The 24,756-nt window shown below is 41.8% G+C and overlaps 1 protein-coding gene across 1 annotated transcript in view; it reads left to right on the top strand.

Moving 5' to 3' along the window:
- LOC143740068 (kelch-like protein 29) overlaps positions 1–24,756 on the top strand; it is a 462,524-nt gene that overhangs the window by 253,234 nt on the left and 184,534 nt on the right. Inside the window, exons 7-8 of the mRNA XM_077232146.1 lie at positions 2,888–3,084; positions 14,286–14,545. Coding sequence (XP_077088261.1) covers positions 2,888–3,084; positions 14,286–14,545 — 457 coding nt within the window. The remainder of the gene's footprint in view (positions 1–2,887; positions 3,085–14,285; positions 14,546–24,756) is intronic.

Genomic DNA, 24,756 nt, shown 5'->3' on the forward strand with positions numbered 1-24,756 from the left:
CTGTCTGCCTGCCTGCCTGCCTGCCTGTCTGTCTGCCTGCCTGCCTGTCTGTCTGTATGTATGTCTGTCTGTATGTCTGTCTGTCTGTTTGTCTGTCTGTCATCCTAGTTTATATAGCGCTTTTAACAATGTAGATTGTTTCAAAGCAGCTTTACAGAGATAAACATATAATTTAAGGTAACAGAGATTGGTTTAGTTTTATAGTGGTTCTTGAAAAATGTTTAAGTTTTGATTGATTCACTTCCGTCTAAATGATAGTTTGTTATTAAATTAGGGGCCGCTAAGATGACACCGTTCTCTCTAAACAGACTTTAAACGCGGACCTGTGATAGAAGCTGATGGAGTTCACATGCGCATTAAGAATTGATTCTATAGTTATGTGCGTTTGAATATATGTGCGCAGGTTTGTGATTCCTTACAAACCATGCCTAAACAAACTACTTGTCTTGTCTATAAATTTTGATGCAGAATTTTATTTTATCTGTAGAGTGGTATAGGGATCCTCCATAGGGAGAGGCTAGCTGGCACTTCAGCACTGCATTGTCATCGGGTCCAGGCGAAAGTCCTTCGTCAGTTCTGGAAACGGCCTGGATCCAGCAGGCTGCGGGAAAACCTCGGGATAAACAAAGACTCTAAAATTAGCGTAGATGCCATTCTTCTTATGATGTAACGAGTACATCAGGATTTAAGGGAAGTGTTCCCAGTTCCGGCTGACCTAATCTAAGCAGCCTAATATTGAATTATAGAAGTCTATAGAGTGTTATGTGACTGCTAGGTCAAAGAGATGTGTTTTTAGTCTAGCTTTGAACTGACAGACTGTGTCTGCTTCCCGGACAATGTTAGGAAGATTGTTCCAAAGTTTTGGTGCTAAATAGGAAAAGGATCTACTGCCAGCAGTCGATTTAGATATTCTAGGTATTATCAACTGGCCAGAACTTTGAGATCGCAATAGACGTGAAGGACTATAATGCGTTAAGAGCTCGCTCAAGTACTGGGGAGCTAAACCATTTAGTGCTTTGTAAGTAATCAGCAATATTTTTAAATGTATACGATGTTTAATAGGGAGTCAATGCAGTGTTGACAGAACCGGGCTAATATGGTCGTACTTCCTGGTTCTGGTAAGAACTCTAGCGGCTGCGTTTTGAACTAGCTGTAGTTTGTTTATTAAGCGTGCAGGGCAACCACCCAGTAGAGCATTACAATAATCTGGCCTTGATGTCATGAACGCATGAACTAGTTGTTCTGCATTTGTCTGTCTGCCATATGTAGCGTGTATTTGTCTTTGCATAGGTTCTAAATATATCTACACTTAAAGTGTCTTCATAAAGGCTCACAAAACCACATGCTGTGATTTGGTTAAAGAGGAAGTGTACAATTTCCGGTGCTAAAATACTTGATTCTTTCTCAGTTTAGGTGAAACAAGAAAGTGCATTTAAAACCCATTTTACTTAAAAAATGTGATACAACTTGATTTTATCCATTAGTGAAAAGTGTTTGTCCCCATGAAATATGAGCAAAAACCCTTCACATTGTCTTGCTTTAATGTAAAATTTGTAAAGTTTGATGCTGATAGTGGGTTTTAGAAATTACACACTTCACCTTTAAAGCATGTAGATAGACGTAAGCTGAGGCAGAAGAGAGGATATTATTATTATGTTAACCTCACTGCCATGTCTAACCACCCGCCGTCCATTAATGGAACGTCATTATGAGCTTTTTTTTCTCGAGACACCTCTCATCTCTTTTTGCAGCATTCCTAATAATTGAGGTTTATAGTTTTACCGTCTATAACATGCACCCAAACAATGAAAAAAAGCAAAGTCAATCAGCCCTGTGCAGATTCGCTAAGCCAATGCCCCTCTTCTAGAATGAGTGCAGCTCATCTCAGGAGCCAGACAATCTGCACTCCCCATATGCCTTTAAATATGTATTTTGCATGGAAATGCATAGCAGCTCACTCAAGTTTTCCCTCAAGCGCCACTGTATAGAAACTCACAGGCCTGACTTTGAGTCACACTCACTGAACAGCTTTCATGGATGCTCTTCCAAATGAGTCCATCCCACTTTGCAAGGCTTGATAGGTTTTTAATTGTTTCTTAAAGGAATAGTTCCCTCAAAAAACATTATTTATATCATTTCGTATTTTTACAGTGTAAAATTATTGTAGAATTTTTCTGCAAAGATGTAGCAGTGACCATGACAAGCTCCTAAAAGGACAATAAGTAACACCATACAAGTAGTCCATACAAAAGTTTTTTTTTTTTTTTTTGGTAACACTTTACAATAAGGTCTCATTTGTTATCATTTGTTAATGTACTGTATTAACTAGCATGAACTAACATTGAGCAATACATTTGCTACAGTATTTATTATCTTTGTTCATGTTAGTTAGTAAAAATACAGTCATTTATTGTTAGTTCATGTTAATTGACAGTGCATTAACTAATGTTAACAAATATTTTAATCATGCATTAATAAATTATGAAATTAACTAAGATTAATAAATTCTGCAGAAGTATTGTTCATTCTTAGTTCATGTTAACTAAAGTAGTTAACTACTGTTAACTAATGAAACCGTATTGTAAAGCGTTTCCTTTTTTTATTTTATAAAATTTTAGTATTTCAACATTTCTAATTTTATTTTTTTTCTAATAATAATTTTATTTTTTTCCCTCTAATATTTATATTTTATTATATTTCAGCTTTATTTCAATTGTACCTAACAATAATAACATGGTTCAGAAGTCATATGATAGCTTTTGGAACAGACCAAAAGTTGTTGTTGTACAATAATAATATATATATATGTTTTACCTCTCTACTGGTAGTTGCAGTTGGTAGACCCAACCTGCAGGTCTCTAGTTAACGTTCTTCAATCTGTGTCCAGGTTATCGGGCGAGAACAGAAACGGTGAGAAGATGCAGCTGACGATGAGCAACATCAGTTCAGAGGTTCTGGAGCTTCTCCTGGAGTTTGTTTATACCGGTTCCCTCATTATCGACTCGGCCAACGCCAAGACCTTACTGGAGGCAGCCAACAAGTTTCAGTTCAACACTTTCTGCAAAGTCTGTGTCTCCTTCCTCGGTAAGAAATGTTTCTCTAGACGTTTCCATTTCACCCCATTTAGTGTTCCTAAAGCAACTAATTCGGTAACACTTTACAATAAGGTTCTTTAGTTAACATCAGTTAATGTATTAACTAACATGAACTAACCATGAATAATCCATTTGTTACTGTATTTGTTAATCTTTTTTTAATGTTAGTTAATAAAAATACAGCTGTTCATTGTTAGTTCATGCTAGGGTTAGGTCCACAGTGCATTAATAGGGTATTTTATTATTATATAATTATTAATAATTAATACGATTTTAATAAAGTATTAGTAAATGTTGAAATTAACATTAACAAAGATTAATACATTATGTATATGTGCAGTTCATTATAAGTTCATGTTAACTAATGTAGTTAACTAATGTTAACTAATATTGTAATGTGTTACCACTAATTCTTTGCTGTTTGAATGAACAGTAAATTGCATGCATTTCATACAACAGCCGGATCCGAATATGTACTGGTTTTTGTTCAGAGAAACTTGCCGAATCACGTATGGCCGGTGAGATGGTGAAAAATAGTCATGAAAAACACAATCACGTTACTTGTTTTTTGGTGCAAGTAACCTTGTCTAACATTGAAAGAAGACCTCAGGAAATAAAGGCTACAATAAATGCAGAACATAATTGTAGTTTTCAATCTCTCATCGATAAATTATGATAATAGGCTTTCTAATGAGTTTGTTTTTGTAGTTTCTATAACATCTTGGAGTAATTTACTGTAAATTCATGGTGAAGCCGTGAGGGAATATGATCATTATTCATTCTGTCCGTGTCTCACATTCTCTTTTTGGATTCTGTTTTCCCCCTCAGAGCTGAAGGCTCGTGTTATGCTGATTGACAGACAAGCACACACACACACACGATTTCTTTATTTGAATCCGCCAATCAAATTTCTTACAGAAAGGGTTCAAATATTCTCAGAGATAACACAGCTTTGACATTCAAGGGTACATAAAGCATCGCTTACGCCACACAGCAAGGCTGCCTGTCGCAGCAGATATAGATCAACATTTTGCCAGCTGTTTAGACTTTCCTTTTGGTAGCCCTGCCAGTCTTAGTCCACTAACAGCCAATTTGTGGACATGTCCCAGGCTGCCAAATATTAATGCCACAAACTTACCTGCATATCCTAGGTCACTAATCTTTGCAAGGAGGGTTTGGTATTTAGTCATTTTTTTCTAAAAAGGCTATGCCGATATACAAATCATAAACACAACCTATTTCAAGGACTAGCACCTCCTTTCTATCTGTATCCATGAGCACAACGTCAGGGGTGTTAGGGATGTTACAAAACAAATCATCAGAGCTGTTAAACCAGTCTGGGATTACTCGTGAATGTTTATACATAGGCATATTTTTTGGAAATATGTATTGAACAGCACTTGCAATGAGATCTACAATACGGTCATGGCGTGCTGTGTATAACCCTTTGTACATATTACAGCCATTTACAATATGGGCAACTGATTCAAGGTGATCAGAGTTGGAATGCATTATGCAATGTGGGTAGTAATTTTCAGGGTACCATAATGCTAGGTTGTATCTGGTTGGTAACACCTGTAGTCTGGCCTTGACAGTGAAGTAAAGAATATCCGCCCCTATTGCAGCATTTCTGTACATAGAATGAGAGGTAGAATGGTCAGCAAAGTCAAGACATGCCAATTTTCCCTGCATTTTTAGTCCAGTCCAGTGTTGTTTTGTTCTCACACACACACACACACACACACACACACACACACACACACACACACACACACACACACACACACACACACACACACACACACACACACACACACACACACGCATACACGCTCTACTGTGGACTGAATTGAATCAGATATACTGTTGCTCATTACAGCACTCGTAATGGCTTGCACGCTGCTTGTGACCAGATGTCTTGACAATGATATACACTAGTATATATTAATCAGAATAATTTTCGTGATATTTTATTTAGATATTACATTACGAGCTAGACTCCGAGGAGACAATCCATACATATTTTAGCATGTCGATCCTGTCGGGTGGCTGTGGCCGGCGATCTGCACCATTCACAACTGAATTGAGAATGCAGTGGAGTCTATTGAGTTTCAGAATTTACATTGAGATGCAAGCAGAATGCAGGATTAGAGTTTGAATTTGATCTTAAGTACAAATTAAATTAGATTAACATTCTAATAAATTCATGCTAAAAGTGACCTGTAAATGACCTGTAAACATGTTGTCATGCAATGTGTGACATATTTACAGAAACATTAATTGATATTAAAAATCAGTGTTTGAAATGCCACATATAAAGTTATATTTAACAACTTACAGATAGTATTTACAACATTTATTTATAACAGATATATATATATATATATTTTTTTTTTCTAGTTTTAATTTAAACGAAGTTAAAATGATCTATGTTGTTTACTATTTATTTATAATATTTATTTTACATTTATTATTTATGTTTTATATTTATTATTAATTTCTATATAAAATGTATTTTTAAAATATTTATGTAAATATTTTCTTTTCCATTTGGTATTGTTTTTTCACTTAGCTTTATTTATTTATTATTTATTTATTATGTCTATTTAAAAGATAATAAATGGGCATTATTAGTCATTTGTGATTTTCAGGAGTGAATTTGGTTGTAGAATGTGGTTGTCACTTTTGTAAATAGTTTAAATAGTTTTTCACTATATGTGACAGCACTGAACTGAATTGAGTAATCGAAATGCTTTTTAACACTCATGAATTATGCCTGTGAATGTGAATAATGAGTTTAGCTTCGGAATCAAAAAGTCAATGTCGGCAGGTTTGACAGCTCTGGTTTGTACTTCTCTTCCCATGAACCCCCGGGATCTGGAGCTTATTAATCTATCAACACCTCAACGGCTATGAAATGACATTCTCTCTCTCCTGGTGGGATTTGCTGGAGTGCTCCATCTACTTCAGTATACAAAAAAGTTATAGAAGAAAAATCGAAATGTGCAAGACTGAATTTAAAACTTCTTGTTAGTGTGACTGCTTCAGATAAGCGTCATGACACTTGAATGCATATGAAAAGTGAACGCTCGCCAAAGAAGATTCATCTTGCCGGCTGTCAAGGTTTCATCAGTTGGAAAGAGTTCTGAGTTCTTATAATCAAGATGGTGCATTGAAGTATTTGATGATAGAAATCAAAGCCATTTATGGTTTTATAACCTTGTGTGCTTTCATTACACGTAACTGTGTTTTAAGTGCAATGACGAGACGTGTGGTTTCTTTTCGCCTTTATTGAGAGCTCTTCATATATGCTTGATTTAACGCAGCAAGAATAATGCTCGCACCTTCAATTTCACCCAATTAAAGCCAACAGTTATTTACTGTTGTAGATAATGCAGCCTTTATAAAATCTTGCAATTAATTGATGCGGTTTAATTAATTGTAATACTGGTTACAACAATAATATCAAATAATGAATGATTTATTCTGAAATTAAATGTAGACAGCATCACTGAACTCTTGTAAATTATTATTAGTTAGAATTATTGTACAAAATAAAAATAGAATACTGTAATTTCTATTTGTAATTTTTTTTATAAAAATGTCACTTTTAAGCATGAATATAATATAACATATGACATATTTACAGGAAACTTTACTTGATATTATAAACTAGTGTTTGAAATGCCACGTATAGAAAGTTGTTCAATTTATATCCATTTCATAATATTTATTTATTTATACAAATATTTATTTATAACATTTCTTTTACATTATTTCTAAAATATATATTTACACGTTTTATTTATTTATATATTATATTTATTTTCTTTATTATTATGTCTACTTGATGTTTATTTAAAATTTTTGTTCCCTATCAGTCGAGAACGTCAGACGTAGTCGACGGTCGACTGAATTGGGATCTCGCTAGAGAGCCTGTCTTCTTCGAGTACTATTGAACGAGCCAATGTAATTGGCGTGCGTGATTCGCATCACACACTCCGCCCCCGCGGCGGGGGTATAAATACGGAAGTGGATGCACGCACTAGTTGCCTTTTGCTTCGGAGCCGATCGTTTGATGTCTCTGAGAGTGCTGTTGTCTACAACGAGCGAGTGTGTCGGTGTTCTTCAGGAAGACTCTCCCAGTGCTGGTGTTCTACAGAGCGAGTGCAGCGGTGATCGCGAGCTTTGAGCTCTCAACTGCTGTTTTAACAGCAACAAATTTCTAAATGTTTGTGTGTGTTGATGGCTGGTTAGAGGGCGGAAAAGTGAGTGCTTCACTGTTTCAGTTCTCTGTTCAGTGTTGCCGCGGTCATTCCCCTTTGTGCTCCGGCACTGGTGACCGTCCTATTTTCTGAAAGAGCAACACGGGTGCGTTTGCGTCTTTTTCAAGATGTCATTCCGCCCGTGCGTTTCTGGGTGTGGTCGTTCCCTGTCTCTCTCTGATGATCACAACTGTTGTGTCACGTGTTTGGCTTACAGCACGCTGAGACAGCTTTTGTGGACAGCTCATGTTTTCACTGTGGGAACATGACTGTCGCAGTGTTGAGGGCGAGACTCGCCTTCGTTCGCGGAGAGCGAGTCCCCATTACCATGCCCCACCCTCGGGTGCTGTGTGGGATGGGTGACCGGAGGATAGTGTTGGATGTCCCGCCCGGTAACCATTCCCTGTGGGCTCCTCACTCCTCCCTTCCACTGCAACCACTGGAGCCTCCTGTGTTGTCTGCTGGTCCATCTGTAATGGGTGGGCCAGCGGTTTCACTCGGGGCTCCCCTGGAGGACAGGACGCCGATTGCAGCATCGGAGGGTGAGCTGACTTCTAGAGATGATGACTCGGCTGCATTGTCTCCCTCCGGGAGTTCAATGTTGCCCGAGCCAGATCCAGAATTATCAGCTATGCTGAAACGGGCCGCCGAGGCTGCCGGGCTCGAGTGGAACCTCCACCGTGTCCCGTTCAGTCTCGGTTGGAATCTGGAGTTTGGTATCTTGGGGCGGGCCGCGCTGGTTCTCAGCTCGCCGCCCCAGTGCCTTTCTTTCCCGAAATGCATGGAGAGCTTATCAGGTGGTGAACAGCATCTTTCTCTGCCAGAAACTGCCTGAATAGCTTTTCCCCCTCATTACCCTTGATGGAGGAACGGTGAAGGGTTGCGAGGTGTCCCTCCAATGGAGCGGTCTGTCGACACAGGTGCACCTGTGTCCGGCGGCCGCTGCCTTTTGGGGGAATCCTCGTCTCCCCCCTAAGGCCTGTGAGTTTCGTCTGTTCCGACGGGCAGAGCTTACAAAGCCTGTGGGCAAGCCCCTTCCTCTTGCGTGCCATGGCGTTGCTGCAGGCTAGGGCACCCATGGCATGCACGAGGGTAATCCAGACCGTGCGCTCATAGGTGAGCACCGAACTGCATCCGACCTCACCCTCCGGGGTACGGGTGTCGTAGCGTGCGTGATCGGTCTGGCGATGTCCACCTTGGTGGTCCAGTAGCGCCTTCGTTGGCTCAGCCTGGTTGGTATGGCGGATGCGGACAAGGTTCGGTTCCTGGTCTCCCCAATTTCCCAGGTTGGGCTGGTCGGCGACGCGGTGGAGAACTGCATCGAACAGTTCTCTGCCGCTCAAGCGCAGACGGAGGTCATCCGGCACATCCTGCCCCGGTGGCCAGCTGCTGCCTCCACCCGCCGCCGGTGGCAGCTCCTCCGCCTGCTCGTCGCCGTGGGCGTTCCCCGGCCGCCGCTCCTGCTGGCCCTCCGCAGCAGCCTCCACCCAGGCCTCAGCATGGAGCCGGCCGCAGTAGAGACGCCCAGCCCGCTCCAGGCGCTGCCAAGCCAGGTGGCAAGCGAAAGCAGTCCGGAGCGGGCCGCCCAGGAATGGATGAGATGCTCTTGGAGTGGCACGATCACTCCCTCCCCCCGGGTGAGGGCCGGTTGGAGCCTTTGTTTGTGTGTGTGTCTGTTCCGCCGCTGGCTCCCTAAAAAAAAAAAAAAAAAAGCGGAGCAAGCGGTACCCACACTTCAAAGAGAGAGCAATTTAATCTGTTCCTGGGTCCCAGGAGGGCCAGTCTGGCGGGTGTGACCCTGTATAGCCTTACACCCCTCAGCTCCCCCTTGGTCGCCAGCAGGCAGCTTGGTGCGTTCGAGGACACGGTCATCCGCCTTCTCACGCGCCCCCTGCCGCTTGTGGAGACAGGTAAGTGTTGCACACCACACTAACACCACTCTCTCGACTTTGCTGCCCCACCTCAGGCTCGGCTACCCCGCTCAAGTCAGTGATAGTCATCACATTAGGTGTTGAGCAGACGTGCTCCTGAAAATTCAGTGATATTCATCACACCGAGTGTTGAGCAGTGCTCCTGACTTGTGCGTGCTTATCTTATCCTGCTGGCGAAGGATTTGATATAGCCGCTCCTCCAGCCGGTACGAAGGCCAGTTGTAAACTCGTTTTTCGTGCTACTAGGGGGTGGGTCGTGACCATCTTGGCCCAAGATTGGTCTGCAGCTTTGACCTGAAAGACATGTGCTTCAGATCTCTACCTCCCGCACCGCAGGCCATCCTGTGTGTTGCGTCTAAGGGTGGAGTATCAGTACAGTGTCCTTCCCCTCGAGTGCTCCAGAGCCCGTTGGGTCTTCAGGTCACCTGGAAGAGAGTAATCTCGCCCACGGGCTGAGTATCTCTTTTTTAGTTTTGGAGAGGTACTCGGTCCAACATGTCTCTCCAACGAGAATGTGTTCAGCTGGTGTTGAAGTGAGAAAGGGTCCCACTGAAAGAACTTTCAGAGGCTCCTGGGGTATATGGTGGTCGCAGCCTTTGGCTTCCTCCATATGTGACCGCTTCAGCACTAGCTTCACGATCGAGTCCCGAGGTGACCGTGGCAGAGCAGCTCACCCTGTGTGACTATAGTTCATCCCGGTCTGCTGCCAAACCCTCTTCAACAGAGGGGCCATGTACAAAGGGCGTGTTTTAACGGGGGCCTGGGCGACCCCCGACTACACGGGCATTCGTGCCTCGAGTTGTTAGACATTGCGACCATTGCGCAAGCTTCCCCTGCATGTCACAAACTCACCCGTCACCTCCTCCTTGGAGTCAGACGCTTCTGAGGGTGCCTTGTTCCACTCCTCCCGCTTACTCAATCGTGCCGCCATCGAGCCTCACGACAGTTATAGCCAGGGCAAGTGGAGAATCCATCCCCTGGGTCCTGCTGGGTCATGACCATTCCGGTGCCGCTCAGTTGCCCCCCCCAGTTTTATTTTTCCGCCAGTGTTTGGGTAAATGGAGCGGACTACCTTGGACAAACACTGGGTCTCAGCTGCCCCAGGGGCCCGCAGAAGTGCGTTTAACCCCAGTGAGCCTTCTAAAAGTGACTGCGACTCATGGTCGCCTTGCGCCTGCTCAAGTCAGTGAAATCATCACTCTTCATCTTGAGCAGAATTGCTCCTGAAACTCAGTGAAGTTCATCGCACTCAGGTGTTGAGCAGCAATGCTCCTGTAGCTCTGTGAGTTCATCACAGGTAGGTCAGTGAATTCGTCACACGCAGTGCTGAGCAGAAATGCTCCTGGTGCTCAGTGAAGTTCTTCGCACTCAAGTGTTGAGCAGAAATGCTCCTGCAGCTCAGTGAGTTTATCACACTCAGGTGTTGAGCAGTAATGCTCCTGAAGCTCAGTGAACTTGTCACACTCAAGTGCTGAGCAGAAATGCTCCTGTCGCTCAGTGAAGTTCTTCGCACTCAAGTGTTGAGCAGAAATGCTCCTGAAGCTCGGTGAGTTTATCACACTCAGGTGTTGAGCAGGAATGCTCCTGAAGCTCAGTGAACTTGTCACACCCAAGTGCTGAGCAGAAAATGCTCCTGAAGCCCAGTGATCTTCACATGTTGTGTTGAGCAATGCTCCTGTCTTTTGCGCCCGTCGCTTGCACCTACGTGCCAAGTCAGGAGAGGAACAGGTCTTCATAGTTGCCCCTTATTGGCCCAACTAGACCTGGTTCCCTTAAGCAGCCTTCCTGACTTCCCCTGAAAACTCTTTCGGGGACGGGGCACGTTCTTCCCCCGGAGATTCCGGGCGGTCTTACATCTGAACGCGGAGGTTCAGGTGGCTATCACAAGAACATGTGATAGTTACCATCACTTCTGCGAGCACCCCCTAGAATTGGGTAGCGTGCTTACGCCTTTAGAAGTGGAACCTAGTCGTTGAGTGCGTCTTCTCTCCAGAGGAGATCCTGAAAGCTTTCGATCACTTCAGGGCTCTCTTTCCTGCAAAATGGGTTGCAGTAGGCTGTTTTCCTTCACCCTCAAAATGATGTTGCCTCGGTGTTTAAACGACGCTCATCGTGTTGCAGAAGTATGCAGAAGCACGTTCTGATCGTCAGGTTCCTGAGGAGCAAGGTCTTGTAAATCCTTGTGTCCCTCTTTATCCTCTTGGGCCTTGTCCCTGGTGCGACTGCACTGCAGAGACCGCCCCTGAGCCACTGCAGGCAGTGAGTTAAAAATTCTGTTATATCAGTTCTCCTGCTCGCGTGGTCTCTACTAGAGGGTAGGGACTTGCTCGCTTTCGGTCAACGTATTGTGCCTGGAGTCTGGGCCGGCTAACTCTCACAAGCTGAGACCCCGGCTCGGATTGTGCCCAAGGTTCCTACCTCTCCCGTAATAGGAGCAGGTGGTGAGCCTGCAAGCGCTGCCCTGGAGGAGGCAGATCCAGCCCTGGCTTCTCTGTCCGTTCGCTTGGACGTGTACAGAATGCAAGTCATAGACCTCAGACCAGCTCTTCAAATATCTGTTGGAATTCAGCAGAGAGGGAAGGCTGTTTCCATGCAAAGTTGCACTTAGTGCTTGCCTTCATTTCGGCAAAGATCCGAGATGCAACATGTCCAGTCCTCTATGATGAGTGTAAAGTGCTCCGCCTGGGCGTTGACGATATGCTTTGCTAAAACAGATTCTAGATTTGGGGGCTGGACGACACCTAGTTGAACCGCTGCCTCACCGCTGCTCATCGTGTTGCAGAAGTATGCAGAAGCACGTTCTGATCGTCAGGTTCCTGAGGAGCAAGGTCTTGTAAATCCTTGTGTCCCTCTTTATCCTCTTGGGCCTTGTCCCTGGTGCGACTGCACTGCAGAGACCGCCCCTGAGCCACTGCAGGCAGTGAGTTAAAAATTCTGTTATATCAGTTCTCCTGCTCGCGTGGTCTCTACTAGAGGGTAGGGACTTGCTCGCTTTCGGTCAACGTATTGTGCCTGGAGTCTGGGCCGGCTAACTCTCACAAGCTGAGACCCCGGCTCGGATTGTGCCCAAGGTTCCTACCTCTCCCGTAATAGGAGCAGGTGGTGGGCCTGCAAGCGCTGCCCTGGAGGAGGCAGATCCAGCCCTGGCTTCTCTGTCCGTTCGCTTGGACGTGTACAGAATGCAAGTCATAGACCTCAGACCAGCTCTTCAAATATCTGTTGGAATTCAGCAGAGAGGGAAGGCTGTTTCCATGCAAAGTTGCACTTAGTGCTTGCCTTCATTTCGGCAAAGATCCGAGATGCAACATGTCCAGTCCTCTATGATGAGTGTAAAGTGCTCCGCCTGGGCGTTGACGATATGCTTTGCTAAAACAGATTCTAGAGTTGGGGGCTGGACGACACCTAGTTGAACCGCTGCCTCACGGGGGCTCCCTTCTCATGAAGCCAGTTTCACCGTGAGCCCGGTTCAAGTGTCGGCTTGCTGCGCCATTCCCCTCCTATGGACTGGATACGTGCGCCTTTCTACTCCAGTTGAGTTCCCTTAAAATTGAACCCTGTTGAGTTCCTCCACACCCCTCCGACGTCGGACGTGCGGAACGTCTGGTGTTAGGCCTACCACTCGTAAGCAGTGTGGAACCTGTGTTAGGCTGGGTCCATATGTTGCGGTCCCTTCGGTGACCCCATATGTGTATTCTTCCACGATACGGCTCCCTGCGGTGAGCCCGTGTCTTCCCTCGGCAGAGTGTCTCTGCCGTCACTGTCCGGTGTGTCTCCCACCGTCTTAGGCTGGAGCCACCCCAGCGACATTCCATATGTTAGACTGCCCGGTTTCCGCCCAGTTCATATGTGTATTCTCCACATTACCTCCCTCTGGGTTGGATGTGGCTTCCGCAGCGTCCCTTCCTTCCAACGTACGGGGAACGCTTTCCCAGTGGTCCTGTAGGAACAGCAGTGACTTCCCTGGCCTAAGCCCTGTCCTTCCCCGCCTTAAGTTTGCGGGGGCATCAGGAGGCTTTGGTTTAGGCACTGGAAGGTGGCAGCGTTAGTGGCGTGTTCAATGGGTGATCCCAATTCAGTCAACCGTCGACTACGTCTGACGTTCTCGACTGAAAGGGAACGTCCTGGTTGCGTATGCAACCCACCGTTCCCTGAAGGAGGGAACGGAGGACGTAGTCCCCTTGCCACTACCGCTGGACCACCGCTGACCCCGGGTTACTCTCGGCTCCTCAGCGAAAAGCAACTAGTGCGTGCATCCACTTCCGTATTTATACCCGCGCCGCGGGGGCGGAGTGTGTGATGCGAATCACGCACGCCAATTACATTGGCTCGTTCAATAGTACTCGAAGAAGACAGGCTCTCTAGCGAGATCCCAATTCAGTCGACCGTCGACTACGTCCTCCGTTCCCTCCTTCAGGGAACGGTGGGTTGCATACGCAACCAGGACTTTATTTATAGTTATTTTTATTTATGTATTTATGTATTTATTAGTATGCCTGTGTAAACGAGAATACATAGGTGTTATTAGTCATTAGTGATTTTTAGGAGTGAATTTGGTTGTAGAATGTGGCTATCACTCTTGTAAATAATTGAACCAAATCAACGAAGTGGCATTTTTTCCACTGTATTTGACGGCCCTAACTTGAATGGCTGATGGAATTTACAATCAATGTATTAAATAATGGAAATCAAATGAATAATATACAGGTTTAAGCAAAAACTGCTGTTTTAGTTGTTCATAATGAAGAATGTGCAGGTTTAATAGTGGTTTTGTTGACCTTTCATGCGGTAAAAAAGGTCTGTGTCTCTCTGGGCTTGTCAAAGTCCCCGGTGAGCCTCCTGTCCAATCGATTCCCATGCTTAGGTGTTTTTCCCACTAGCTGTTTGCGATTTTATACTCGCAGCAACACACTTGGATGTAATCTTCCAAACAACTCTCACTGTTTTGCATTTAGGGTTTGTTTCCCTGCTCATGCGTGTTTGTGTTCCTCTCGCAGAGAAACAGCTGACGGCCAGTAACTGTCTGGGAGTGTTGGCCATGGCCGAGGCGATGCAGTGCACTGAGCTCCACAACATGGCAAAGGCCTTCGCCCTGCAGAACTTCCCCGATGTGGCCGGTCAAGACGAAATCCTGAACATTTCCAAAGAAGACCTGGTTAGTTACATGTCCAACGACAGCCTGAACACAAAAGCTGAGGAGCTGGTCTATGAGACGGTCATCAAATGGATTAAAAAGGATCCCAGCAGCAGAGTCCAGGTAGGAAACCAGAGCTGGCTCATGTCTTCATCAACCCCAGTTAGTGATGTTAATCATGCTGTTTTCATCGGTGGTCATGTACTGTATAAATATGCTAGAGCTGCTTGGTATTGATCCTGGAGATCTGTTTTCCTGCATAATGTCCCACGATAGAGAAGTTTTTCATCAAGTGCGGTGCATAGGAATTTGGTACTACCCAATTTAACTAATATAGTTTTACCACAGTCGGTCTTCCATGTTTTATTTGTTTACTGCGTGTGTTCAGAGTATTTCAGACATCCTATAATGGAGAAGTTCATTAAGTTTCAACAGTTTGGGGTTAGTGTGTGTGTGGATATATGTACGCATTAAATTGATCAAAAGTGACAGTAAAGACATGTATAATGTTACAAAATAATTATATTTCAAATAAATGCTGTTCTTTTGAACTTTCTACAGTAATTCATCAAACAATCCTGAAAAACCCTGCATCACGGTTTCGACAAAAATATTAATCAACATTGATTGCCATTTTCAACATAGATAGTAATAAGAAATGTTTATTGATCCCCAAATTATCAACCAGTATATATTATATAAATGGCATAAATAAAAGCAGAATGGGAAGAATGTCATAATTTCATAATAACAAATTATAAGTTATTTGAGATAAATCCTGTGGTGAGAGCAATTTGCATCTACACTTTTAAATCCAGATATGACCAAGTTGGTTATACAAGATGTTGTATTGGCCATATTAGACTGACTCATGGGCATTTATGATTTCTGAAGGATCATGTGACACTGAAGACTGGAGTAATGAGGCTGAAACTTTGATTTCAGGAGTAAATTACAATTTAAAAAGGTTCAAGTGGAAAACAGATATTTTAAATTGTAATATTTCACAATATTTTATTTTTACTGTATTTTTGATCAAATAAATAAAGCCTTGATGAGCATAATTTTTTCAACAAAAAAAAAATTCTTAAAAAAACATTTGAACAGTAGTTTGAATTAGCTGATTAATCTGTGTTTGATTACATTTGAAACTAAATTTACAGGAATGTTATCAAAGATTGAGCAGCCCTGAAATAGGTGTATAACCAGCTCTCAGTCCCAGAATAAGAGAATGAAATGTAAACCAATGCCTCATCTGAATGTGTGCTGAAGGAATACTTCATCCTTGGTGTTTAAGCTGGAGCTTGTGTTTGGATCTTCTGTGGCCAGAAGAGTTTCAGAGCAGGTCTGATCCTGCCGGATTTGGAAAGTGATGAAAAGCTGAAAAGGAGCCGAAACATCACGTTCTTTGATGCCTGTTTGACAGAATTGCAAGATTAAATCACTGGTGTGCAAGAAAGTAATCAATTTCTGGAAATGTGCTATCCTTATTGAGAAATGGTCTTTTATTTTCTTCCTTTGAGGTGCTGTAGACTTTACTTATTTTCATATCCGTGTGAGCGTTCAGAGACGATCTGAAAAGAGTCCCAGTAATACGGAAATGAAACATTCATGATGTAGTGCTCATGCTGAGCGTTTGAGGAGATTATCATCTTGGGAACGTGCCGTTATGTCCTTACATTAAATATACTAAAAGCCACTTGATTACATGCTGTTCTGTAGCAGAAAAGAGAGGAACTGACTGAACGGGAAGCGTATCATCCCACTCCGGCTGGACATCAGAGCTTCAGGCCAAGATGTCATTGTTCCTTACAAAAGTTTAATGTTTACTGTTTAGAGACCAATAACCACAAATGACCTGTTTCAAGACTACATTGGCTCCTTTCCAAAAATCTGGTGACCTTTTTTAGGGATGAAGTGTGTTTCTGCACTGAAAAATAAATTAATTCTGACTCAGTATTTTTTACTTGTTTTCCAGTACACATATCTATACATTCTTAAATTCAGATATATTTACTTGATATGAAGTCTTCATCAAAATGATCACACCCGGAGCAGTGGGTCCCCCACCTACATTTCCAAACCCGTGACCTTCGGGTTTGAAGTCCGATTCCCAGTAGGCCACGACAGTGTGGCATTAAGGCCGTGCCAAAAATACCCATAATTAATTAAATATCGAAAGTATTGCTGAACAAGTTCAGCCATCTAAATAAATGTAAAGAGTTTTACGTAATTGTTGTATGTTCTATGTATATTTGTCTGTATTAGAGTATCACTGCAACAGCTCACTATGCTTTGAAACAGAACCCAAGCCTGAAGGTCTACAAGTTTCATAAATGGCAGGTTTTTTCCAGTGTAATAACTTGTCACTTGTTTCCATGGGCTAAGAGACATACACGTTACATAAGCGTACTGCTAAGGGGTTTATTTTAAGTTTCTAAACAGTCAACAGTAGTTAAAAACATGTTCTATGCTAATTAAGATTAGCATTGGTTGCATTATATAATTGTCACCAGATGAAGCTGTCCTTTTAGAAGTTCATGTCAAACTTGAATGAAAATGCGTATGAATGTGCAGTGTTGGGAGAGGTATTTTGACACTAGTTTGTCAAGCTAAAAGATACTAATACATAAAGATACATGATGGCGCAGTGGATAAGACGCATGCCTTTGGTGTGAGAGACCCGGGTTCGAATCCACTTTGAGACGCCCCTAGTTGCTCCAGAGGTGTCAGCTAAATGAATAAATGTAAATGTAATGTATATATAAATGTATACATATATTTTAGTTTATTTACTTTTAATATGTCATTTTTATTTCATTTATTCCATCAAAAAATTATAATTATAAATAAATTATAAATGATTTTCAAATTTTGTAATACATTTTATTAAATTTTTTCTTTCCTCATACATTTTTCATCAATTTTCATTTAGTCAATTTAAATGGCTTGTTAGATGATTTAACATGAATTTAAGATAGTTTTTATTTGTTTGTTTGTTTATTGCAGCAATATAATATTAGGCTAATCCAAACACAGAAGTTACTCCACAAAAGTCTGACTACACTCCATCTGCATCTGCCTATTAAATAAATTTGCTTTTGGAATCTCCGAGCCAGTTGAGCACACTGTTTGGAGTGCGTTAAGCGTCGCTGTGAAAGTGGATCAGATGGCATGAGAAGGAAACAGCAGAGATTGATGCAGTGACCTTATGTTTATCTGGCCCTGCACTGCCTCCATTGAGAAGGAGCTGGATAGGAAATCAATCTGAGTTCAGGCTGAAATGAGTTCCTCTACTTCATGCTGTTCCCCAGGGGCTTACCTATGAAATCACAAATCCAGCATGGCACTAAAGCCGAACTTCGGGGAAAAAAAACATTTCTTCTTTATTTACAGTATTCTATCTCTCTCTCTCATCCTGGTTCAGCAGGTGTTTTTAAATCTTTAATTAATAGACACAATCTGGTAGACTTGTGGAGGGATGCTTATCCTCATGTTAAACAATAAACTTGTTTAAAAATTAATTCAAATATTGTCTCTGCTGCAAGACTGGATCGTTTTTATGTTGAAGAGTGTAGCAAAGGAAGATTTTTTGGTAGTTGTATCTCACCAACATCTATGTCAGATCATCATTTTATTTCTATGTTTATGTCTGTTCAGTCGTCTAAACCCTATTAGGCACACTGGCACTTTAATAGCAGATTGCTGCAAGATCACATCTTTGTGCACTCTTTTGACCTTCTGTGGAGATCTTCGAGGGAAGAGAGATATAGTTATACATCTTTAAGTCAGTGGTGGGATTTGGGCAAGGTGCAGATAAAGAACTTTTGCCAACAATACACTGCACAAAATACAGAAAAAATGAAAATGAAGATATTGGAACAAGAAATTCTTCAGCAAAGCTACAATAACAAAGGAGACAGATTATCGTCAGCTGACATCATTTAAGAGAATAAAAGCCTTTTGAAGGATTTAATGGAAGAATAGGAGAAGGAAACAGGAGAACAAGATATATAAAGCACAACGAAATGGATGCTCCCACTGCCTTCTTTTTTGGACTAGAGAAAAAGCCAAAAGAGCAGAAATCTTTTCATCAACTGAAACTTTCTAATGGCAGTGAAACTACTGACCAGCGAGAAATTATAGCTTCTGCTATATCTTTTTATGAGAACCTCTATCAGTCAGAACACTGTGAGGAAGCAGCAGCTGAAGAACTTCTTCTAGATCTTCCACAGTTGACAGAGGAGGAGGAGCTGGAGGGATTCCTGACGTTCTCTGAGCTCTCGAGTGCTGTGCAGGAGCTGAACAGCGGCAGATCACCTGGGTTGGATGGTCTGTCTGCAGAGTTCTACAAAGGTTTTTGGAATGTGCTTGGACAAGATTTGTATCATGTTTTTCTGGAGTCTTTTAACCAAGGTATTCTACCCTTGAGCTGCCGAAGAGTGGTGCTGATATTAATACCCAAAAAAGGGGATCTTGGATACTTGAAGAATTGGTCTCCTGTCTCATTACTGTGTACTGACTATAAAATACTGTCAAAAGCTATAACCAATAGGTTGAAGAAATGTATTGCAACTATAATTCATGAGGATCAGTCATATTGTATCCCAAAAAGAACAATTTTTGACAACATATTTTTGCTAAGAGACATCATTACAGTTGCAAAAAAACATCAAGTTGATATTGGACTCTAATCTCTCGTTCAAGAAAAAGCTTTTGACAGAGTGTACCATTTATACTTACTAAAGACTTTGAAAGCATTTGGATTCGGTCCAAATTTTGTCTCCTGTGTTAAATTATTATATAATGAAACATCTAGTATGCTGAGAATTAATGGTTGACTGACTAGACCTTTTGCAGTAACCAGAGGCATTTGGCAAGGATGCCCTCTTTCCGGACTTTTGTACTCCATATCTATTGAACCTTTTCTATCATCTTTAAGGAAGCGACTGCATGGACTTGTTGTTCCTAGGTTTCCAGAAATTCCACCTGTAAAACTCACAGCATATGCAGATGATATAACTGTATGAATTAGAAATACTGATGATATTTCTGCTTTGATTTCTTGTTTGGAAATCTTTCAAAAGGCAACATCTGCTAAAATTAATTGGGATAAGTGTACATCCCTGCTACTAGGTGAGTGGCAACACTTAGACCCTCCTCAGCTTCCACAACAATGTAAATGGATTAAGGATGGTTTTAAAGTTCTTGGGGTATATTTGGGAACTGATCCGTACATGGAAAAGAATTGGGAAGGTCTGGCTGATAAAGTTACAGGGAGACTAGAAAAGTGGAGGTGGATCCTTCCAAAGTTATCCTATAGAGAAAGATGTTTAATTGTTAACACTTGGCAGCTTCAATGTTGTGGCACAGGTTTACAGTGCTGGATCCTCCTGAAGAGCTACTTGTCACAATTCAAAAAAGTTTTGTCAATTTTTTTTGGGATGGTTCATTGGCTTCCTCCTGGAGTTTTATATCGCCCAGTGATTTAAGGAGGACAAGGACTCATCAATTTACAAGCAAGAATTAAAACAATGAGGGTGTACTCACACTAGCCAGTTTGAACCGTGCCCGAGTGCGTTTGACCACCAAAGCGCGGTTCGTTTGACTAGTGTGAGTGCTCCGAACCGTGCCCGGGCGCGGCTCGATTAGCCGGCCCTGGCCCGCTTGGAAGAGGTGGGCCAGAGCACGGTTCAGTTGGACTCGGGCGCGGTTCGCATGCAGTGTGAGCGCTAACCGTGCTGGAGCACGGAACAGGACGCGTGATGTACGGGAACTGTAGTCCGTAATCAAAGCTGCAAAGTCCTTGCTGCACTTCAGCTGGTACCTTGCAAACCTCCTCATACGAGCAGCACGATTACGTGAAAATTTTCGCGCCACTAAGGCGACACATCTGTTTAACAACAGGCTGTGAGAGGGCTGTGGACCACCGTGGACCAAACGACACAAAATTATCCAAAAAGAAAACAGAGCGATGGACTCCATTGTGTTCAGAGAGCGCCGCTCTTCTTGTTTATCCCGAAACCGTCGCACCATAATGACATAAGCGTGCTCCGGCACGAATGCTGAAACCCTATGTGAGTGCAGGCCAGAGGGGGAGTGGGGAGGGGGGACAATCGTACTCGGGCCCGGTTCATGGCAACCGTGCCTAGTGTGAGTACACCCTGAGACTTCAAACATTACATAAATTGTTATACTCTTCATATAAGATACCCTGGGTTGCATATAGCTTGTCTATTCTACAAGATATGGGAGGAATCGGAATAGATAAGCAGTTGTTCTTAATTGAAAAATCGTTTGTCTCGAGAGTAAGTTGTTCTCTTTTAAAATTGTATGCGTCTGTTTTCAAAGCTTGGCAATTGTTAAAGAATTTGAGAAAGGAGAGTGAACATTATGGTGTTTTAGAACCATTATTCTTTAATTCTCTTTTTAAAACAAGCTCATCGATTTCAAGTACAGTAGTTTTTAAAGACTGGAATAGCTACTGTACAGGGGCGGTTCTAGAGGCGGGGCCACAGGGGCCCTGGCCCCTGCTGAAATCTGATTGGCCCCTGATTGGCCCCCATTTCTAGGAGTGGAGGGAAAGTCGATTCTTAGATGCATCGCGATGCGGACGTGGACGATTCTGAATCGATTCACAAATGTCAAAGATCGATTTTCTAAAAAAAAGATATATATTTTTCCTAATAACGTAATATTGACGGAATGCAAAAGGCGGAACTCTAAAGCAGACGTGCAGTGCGCGGACAGTCTGTGGCGTGCACATAACAGAGTCACGCTCATAGACGCATGATGACTGAGCGCCAAATTCGAACGGCACCCTCTTCGTTAAAAGCTACAACGTATGGAAAATTGACAATTTCATTGTTACCTATTTAGTATTTTTTTAATGAAAGCTGCTTTCTGTATTGTTTAGTTTTCACATCAATATGCTGTAAATCGATCTGTTAATACTGCCCTGCAATATGTGCAATGCAAGTCACAAAAAGGTGCATGCGCTCTCTGCAGATGTTCATTCACTTTTTTTGTATAAGCTGTTTTTTGATTGTGGTATACAGCAAACATTTCAAGTCATAACTCTTTATTATATAGTTGTGTATAAGAGCAGCTTTGTATGTTAGCAGCTAAGTCCACAAGCATTATGTTTGTATGAGATCTGCTGGTACATAATTCTATATTTTTGAATGAAAACTGTTTGTGAATTTGCTACAGCAAAATGTTTATTTTTGTCTGAAGGATTATATTGCTCATTGGAAATAACAAGAGGATGTCGGTTAGAAGTCTATTATGCTAGAGATTCAGAATATGCTGAAGTTTGTATTAATGTACTACAAGTACGCTGCTAGAACAGGCACACATTTATTTTCCTTTTGGTTCTTTGCAATGTTGCGGCATATGCTGGCAAATGTAACCTTGCAGTTCACTTGCCAAATCACTTCCATTTGTTTTATTAATAAAAATTATTATAGTTAGTATTGGAAGTAAGTTAATTATGGGTCATCATAAATACTTGCTTTCAAAGTACCAAGTAGTAAAAAAATATATATATATATATATATTTTTAATAATCGATAATCGTTACCCTCTGAACCGTAATCGAATCGAATCGTGAGGTGCCTAGAGATTCCCACCCATCAATCGTTGACGAGAAGAGCAACCGGAGAATTCTTCACAACGATCATGCAATTCCACCCCCAAACAATTAACAATAATTTACTGTTTATAAGCGACGACATGATTATGAAACTTAAAAGGCGGAATTCAGAAAGAAGTGCATTGTGTCATTTATGCACAGTATAAATAAATGAAAAAAATCATTAAGAACTTTACTGGCTCATAATTTTTTATTAGAACGTTTGAAAAAGGAATGACTGCCGAAATGTATTTGCACCGTACTGAATAAATTATGTTGTGTGCTTGAATGTACCCTGTATTTGGCCCCTGAATGTAACATGTGGCCCCTCAATGGCCCCTGTTACAGAAAAATCCTAGAACCGCCACTGCTACTGTAGTAGATTTAATGGACTCTACAAAAGGTCTATGGCATACGACTAGATCAATAGCTGAAAAAGTTGGTCTTAGATCAGAAAGATATGTTGAAGGGTTAATTGAGGATCTTAAAAAATCTTTTCCTCAATTTTTTTGACCTTTTAAAAAAAAAAAATTTAAAATGGTGAAAAGTGTGTGACTTTTCCAGATCTTATAGTAGAAATACATTATGAATTGGATGACGATTTAAATAATACTTTGCTATTAAAGAGATTTAAGAATGTTTTTTTTCAAAATGTGCAAAAAAAGATGTTGTATGGAATGTGTGTGAAATCTTTGTTTTATGCTCAATTGAAAAGACGTACTGATACTAAATGGAGAGAATATTTATCTATCTCTTCCGAGATAACTCCATCATGGAGGTCTTTGTATAAACCCCCTATTCCTAAGAGATCTGGAGATCTCCAGCGGAGAATACTCCATTGTGCTGTGGCAACAAATAGTTTTGTGTCAAAATGTAATGCAATGGTTTCATCTACATGTCTGTTTTGTAATGTTCTTGATACGACTTTTCGATTTTTTTTCTGATTGTTTTAGATTAACTCCCTTGTTTGAACTGTTGCATAAAATATTCACTGAACTTGGGTTTATGTTTATAAAAAATCTGTTTATTATGGGTTTGAAGTACAAGAAAGAATGGAAAGCACAATGCACTCTTGGGAACTTTCTATTAGGGCAGGTAAAGTTGGCAATTCTAAAATCCCACACATGTAAAAATTAGGGGGAAAATATTGATTTGGTTGGAATCTTTAAATCATTAGTAAAGTACCGGGTTGCGGTAGAATATGCCTATTGTAAATTAACAAATAATATGGATTTTTTTGATGCAAGGTGGAGTGTGAAAAATGCTCTTGTGGTGAGAAATGTGTTTGGAGAGTTATGGTTTAATTGGTTTATTTTTTTCTTGTCTTTCTGTGTGGTGCAAATATTGTTAAACTTTATATATACTAATGTTTAAATTAGCTGTTTGATTAAAAGAGTTTTAATAGTCAAAAATGAAAAGTGTTTTATTGCTATTAACGCTTGATAATTTTTAAAGAGCCTCTGGGTGTTGGATAAGATACCGTATCTGAACACAATCAAAACAATTATGTTTTTTTTAAGAATATTGGCTTCTGTTTCGCAAAGCTAATTCTTCTTTTATAAGCATGTTTGTTCTTTGTATGCCATAATTAACTTATTTTATCAGGTTCACATAATTCAGCATTGGTTTGAAATATGCAGTCTGGAATTAAATCAGCCTAAAAGAGCTTACCTAATGAATATCAAGACAACACATCTTTTTGTATAAATTGAGAATCTGTAAAATTATCCTACAGATCATTCCATCCATTGAGGACAGTCCCATGAAGTGCTTGGGAAAGTGGTTCAACGCATCACTGAAAGATGGTGGCAATGTTGCAAACGTTGTGAAGCAAACCGAAGAATGGTTGAAGAAGATCGACACTTCCGGACTCCCCAGAAAATTTAAAACCTGGCTGTACCAGCATGGCCTTCTGCCCAGGCTTATTTGGCTCCTCACAGTCTATGAGTTCCCCATAACAGTTGTAGAAGGTATCGAGAGGAAAACCAACAAGCACCTGCAGAGATGGTTGGGGATCCCCCCCAAGCTTCTCTTCAGTGGGCCTCTTCGTCGTTCAGGACAGCTGCAGCTCCCTCTATTATCTGTCATGTAGGAGTTCAAGGTGACAAAATGCAGAGTTGCGCTAAGTCTGAGAGATTCCAAAGATGTCTGGGTTAAGTAAGCAGGCTTTATAACAAGATCAGGCCGCAAATGGGCAGTCAGCTCAGCCATTGAACAGGCAGAAAGCTCACTAAAGTTGTGTGACATTATTGGCAATCCCTGCATAGGACGCCAAGGCCTGGGGTCGACACACTTCCAACAGTTTGGGAATGCAAGCACAAAGATTTGGCGAGCCATGGTCCAGTCAGAAATCCGAGCTCAAGAGGAACAGAGGCATTTGTCCAGAGCAGTGGAACAAGCATCCCAGGGAGCGTGGACAAAATGGGATCTGTCCAATTGTAAGATCACATGGGCAGAGCTGTGGAGACTGGAGCCCTACCGCATCTCTTCTTCTTTCTTCTTTCCTTTATTTATATAGCACAAGTAAACACAACAGAAGTTGACCACTGTGCTTCACATAACATAAATCCAACAAGATTTAAGAAAAAAAAAAAATATATATATATATATATCATTCAGACTGCAGAAGAAAACGTCTCGGTTACGTATGTAACCCTAGTTCCCTGATAGGGAACGAGACGCTGCGTCAAACGCTGCGGGA

Source organism: Siphateles boraxobius, unplaced genomic scaffold (assembly GCF_051911475.1).
Source record: "Siphateles boraxobius isolate OS27281-9 unplaced genomic scaffold, OSU_SipBor_1 164, whole genome shotgun sequence".
Classification (NCBI taxonomy): Eukaryota; Metazoa; Chordata; class Actinopteri; order Cypriniformes; family Leuciscidae; genus Siphateles; species Siphateles boraxobius.